Source organism: Hylobates moloch, unplaced genomic scaffold (genome assembly GCF_009828535.3).
Source record: "Hylobates moloch isolate HMO894 unplaced genomic scaffold, HMol_V3 SCAFFOLD_2, whole genome shotgun sequence".
Lineage (NCBI taxonomy): Eukaryota > Metazoa > Chordata > Mammalia > Primates > Hylobatidae > Hylobates > Hylobates moloch.
The window spans coordinates 67,216,357-67,219,235 of record NW_026652277.1 but is presented as its reverse complement, the minus strand read 5'-3'; the positions used below and the strand labels follow the sequence as shown (position 1 = coordinate 67,219,235).

Below are 2,879 nucleotides of genomic sequence, written 5' to 3'. Positions count from 1 at the left end.
ATTAAATTTTTAATTCTAAAATTTTAATTAAATTTTTAATTCTAAAAATTCAATCCACATATAGTGATTATCATAGCTACATAATGCACATTTATTTTCCTTCTCAGGAACTCTTCAACATACCCTATAGTATTTCAGGGGCTATTAGCAGGACTACCATATTTTCTTTTCTTTTTTTTTTTTTGAAACAAGTTCTCACTATGTTGCCTAGGCTGGTCTCAAACTCCTGGGCTCAAGCAATCCACCCACCTTAAACTCCTGAGTAGCTGGGACTATAGGCACACACCATCCAGCTATAGGACTACTATATTTTCTAATCGATAGTTTTAAAATTAGACGTTAGCTTTTCCTTCTAAAACAAAAAGGACAAAGACATTGCATTTTTAAAATTACCAAATTTTCACTTACCTTTAACGTGTTGGTCTGAATGTTCTCTCAGTTTCATTAACTCTAGGTATAATTCATTATTTTCTCTACTCAATCTTGCATTTTCAAGTTTATAGGGTTCCAAAATAAAATCAAAATTGGCACTTTCTTTTTCAGCTTTCACAGCAGATAATTTTGATAGCCGAAGGCTCTCAGTTGTATGAACTAAGTCGCTAAAAGAACAGAAAATTTAAATACCAGGAAATATTTCATTAACTTTCTAATAACTAAAAACATATTTCTAAAGAGGCTTAAAATACAGTCATGCACCACATAATGACATTTTGGTCAACGACAGACCACATATAGGAAGGAGAGTAGTCCTGTAAGATTTATTTATAATGGGGGGAGCTGAAAAATTCCTATTACCTCATGAGATCCTGGCCATTGTAACACTGTAGCACAACACAATACCTTTTCTATGTTTAGATATGTTCAGATATACAAATAGGCACCACTGTGTTAATAATTACCTATAGTATTCAGTATAGTAACATGCTATACAGGTTTGTAGCCTAGGAGCCATAGGATATAGACCATATAGCCTAGGTTTGTGGTAGGCTATACCATCTAGGTTTGTGTAAGCACACCCTATGATGTTGGTACAACGACAAAGTCACCTAATGAATGACATGTTTCTCAGAACGTATCCCTGTCATGAAACTATCCATGACTGGATTTGAAGACCAGTGAAGCAGACATAGAACTTAAGGGGGGAAAAAAAAGAACTTAAGGGAAAAGTGTCTCTCAATTACATCAGATACCCAAAAAACTGTAATTCTATTCACAGAGAAAACTCTCAGAAATGTTGACTTTGAACAGTACAGCATAAGCGGTGGCCTTTAGAGTTCTGCAGTGTGGAAGGCCTGGATTGAGGACAGGGAAAAAACAGATATGCTTCATGATTGAAAGACTTCCTGAAAAGCTACCCTTTTCTTTACCAAAGCATGAAGTTCAATCAGAAATGAGGTAAGTGGATTAGGGATCATTCAAGTTGAAAACTGTATTTTTGTCTTTACCTGAAAAGTTTTTCTACCAAAGGTAAACACTCCACTGTCAGAGTCTGGCGGTATCCCAGCTGATCCAGTCTTTTCCTAATATTAATATACTTTCTTTCTACAGCTGTAGTCATCTTGTCTTCCAAAACAAGTTTTATTCACTTCCAAAAATTAAAGTCTTGAGAGAAAAGAATGAAACATCATTATCTTATTATACCTATGATTGCGGTTTCACAATAAGAAGAAAAAATTATTTTAATATGAAGCAATTATTTTTTGTTTTTCTTCAGGTAGGTAGCCTTCTGGAAAATTCAGATTTAAAGCCAATGCTTATGATATTCCTGTTACTGAATTAAAATAAATACTTCCTCATACAACTAAATGTAAAAGTTAAAATACTAAAGCTTCTAGGAGAAAACAAAGATTTTTCCTAAGCCTGAAGTAGGCAGAGACTTCTCAGAGAGGCCTCTTTTAAAAGCACTAAACATAAAAGATAAATTTGACAAATTGGACTTCATCAAAATTTAAAATGTCTGCTTATCAAAATACTCAATTAAAATAGAGAAGGCAGTGGAGCCAAGATGGCCGAATAGGAACAGCTCCGGTCTCCAGCTCCCAGCCCCAGCGACACAGAAGACGGATGATTTCTGCATTTCTGCTTGAGGTACCGGTTTCATCTCACTAGGGAGTGCCTAACAGTGGGTGCAGGACAGTCGGTGAAGCGCACTGTGCGCGAGCCGAAGCAGGGCGAGGCATTACCTCACTCGGGAAGCGCAAGGGGTCAGGGAGTTCCCTTTCCTAGTCAAAGAAAGGGGAAACAGACGGCACCTGGAATATCGGGTCAGTCCCACCCCAATACTGCGCTTTTCCAACGGGCCTGGAAAACGGCACACTAGGAGATTGTGTCCCGCACCTGGCTCCGAGGGTCCTGTGCCCACGGAGTCTCGCTGATTGCTAGCACAGCAGTCTGAGATCAAGCTGCAAGGCGGCAGCGAGGCTGGGGGAGGGGCGCCCGCCATTGCCCAGGCTTGCTTAGGTAAACAAAGCAGCCAGGAAGCTCGAACTGGGTGGAGCCCACCACAGCTCAAGGAGGCCTGCCTGCCTCTATAGGCTCCACCTCTGGAGGCAGGGCACAGACAAACAAAAACTCAGCAAGAACCTCCACAGACTTAAAGGTCCCTGTCTGACTGACAGCTTTGAAGAGAGTAGTGGTTCTCCCAGCACGCAGCTGGAGATCTGAGAACGGACAGACTGCCTCCTAAAGTGGGTCCCTCACCCCTGAGCAGCCTAACTGGGAGGCACCCCCCCAGTAGGGACAGACTGACACCTCATTCAACCGGGTACTCCTCTGAGACAAAACTTTCAGACGAACTATCAGACAGCTGAATTTGTGGTCTCACGAAAATCCGCTGTCAGCAGCGGTGGCTGCAGAACAGCGGATTTTCGTGAGACCAC

The 2,879-nt window shown here is 40.9% G+C and overlaps 1 protein-coding gene across 5 annotated transcripts in view; it reads right to left on the bottom strand.

Moving 5' to 3' along the window:
• Positions 1 to 2,879, bottom strand: part of CEP135 (centrosomal protein 135) — a 129,941-nt gene that overhangs the window by 75,967 nt on the left and 51,095 nt on the right. For all 5 annotated transcript variants that reach the window (XM_058434399.1, XM_032151459.2, XM_032151458.2 and 2 more), the window contains 2 exons: positions 1,446 to 1,602; positions 409 to 599 (listed from right to left, as the gene is read on the bottom strand). In XM_058434399.1, coding sequence (XP_058290382.1) covers positions 409 to 599; positions 1,446 to 1,558 — 304 coding nt within the window. In that variant the 5' untranslated portion in view covers positions 1,559 to 1,602. The remainder of the gene's footprint in view (positions 1 to 408; positions 600 to 1,445; positions 1,603 to 2,879) is intronic.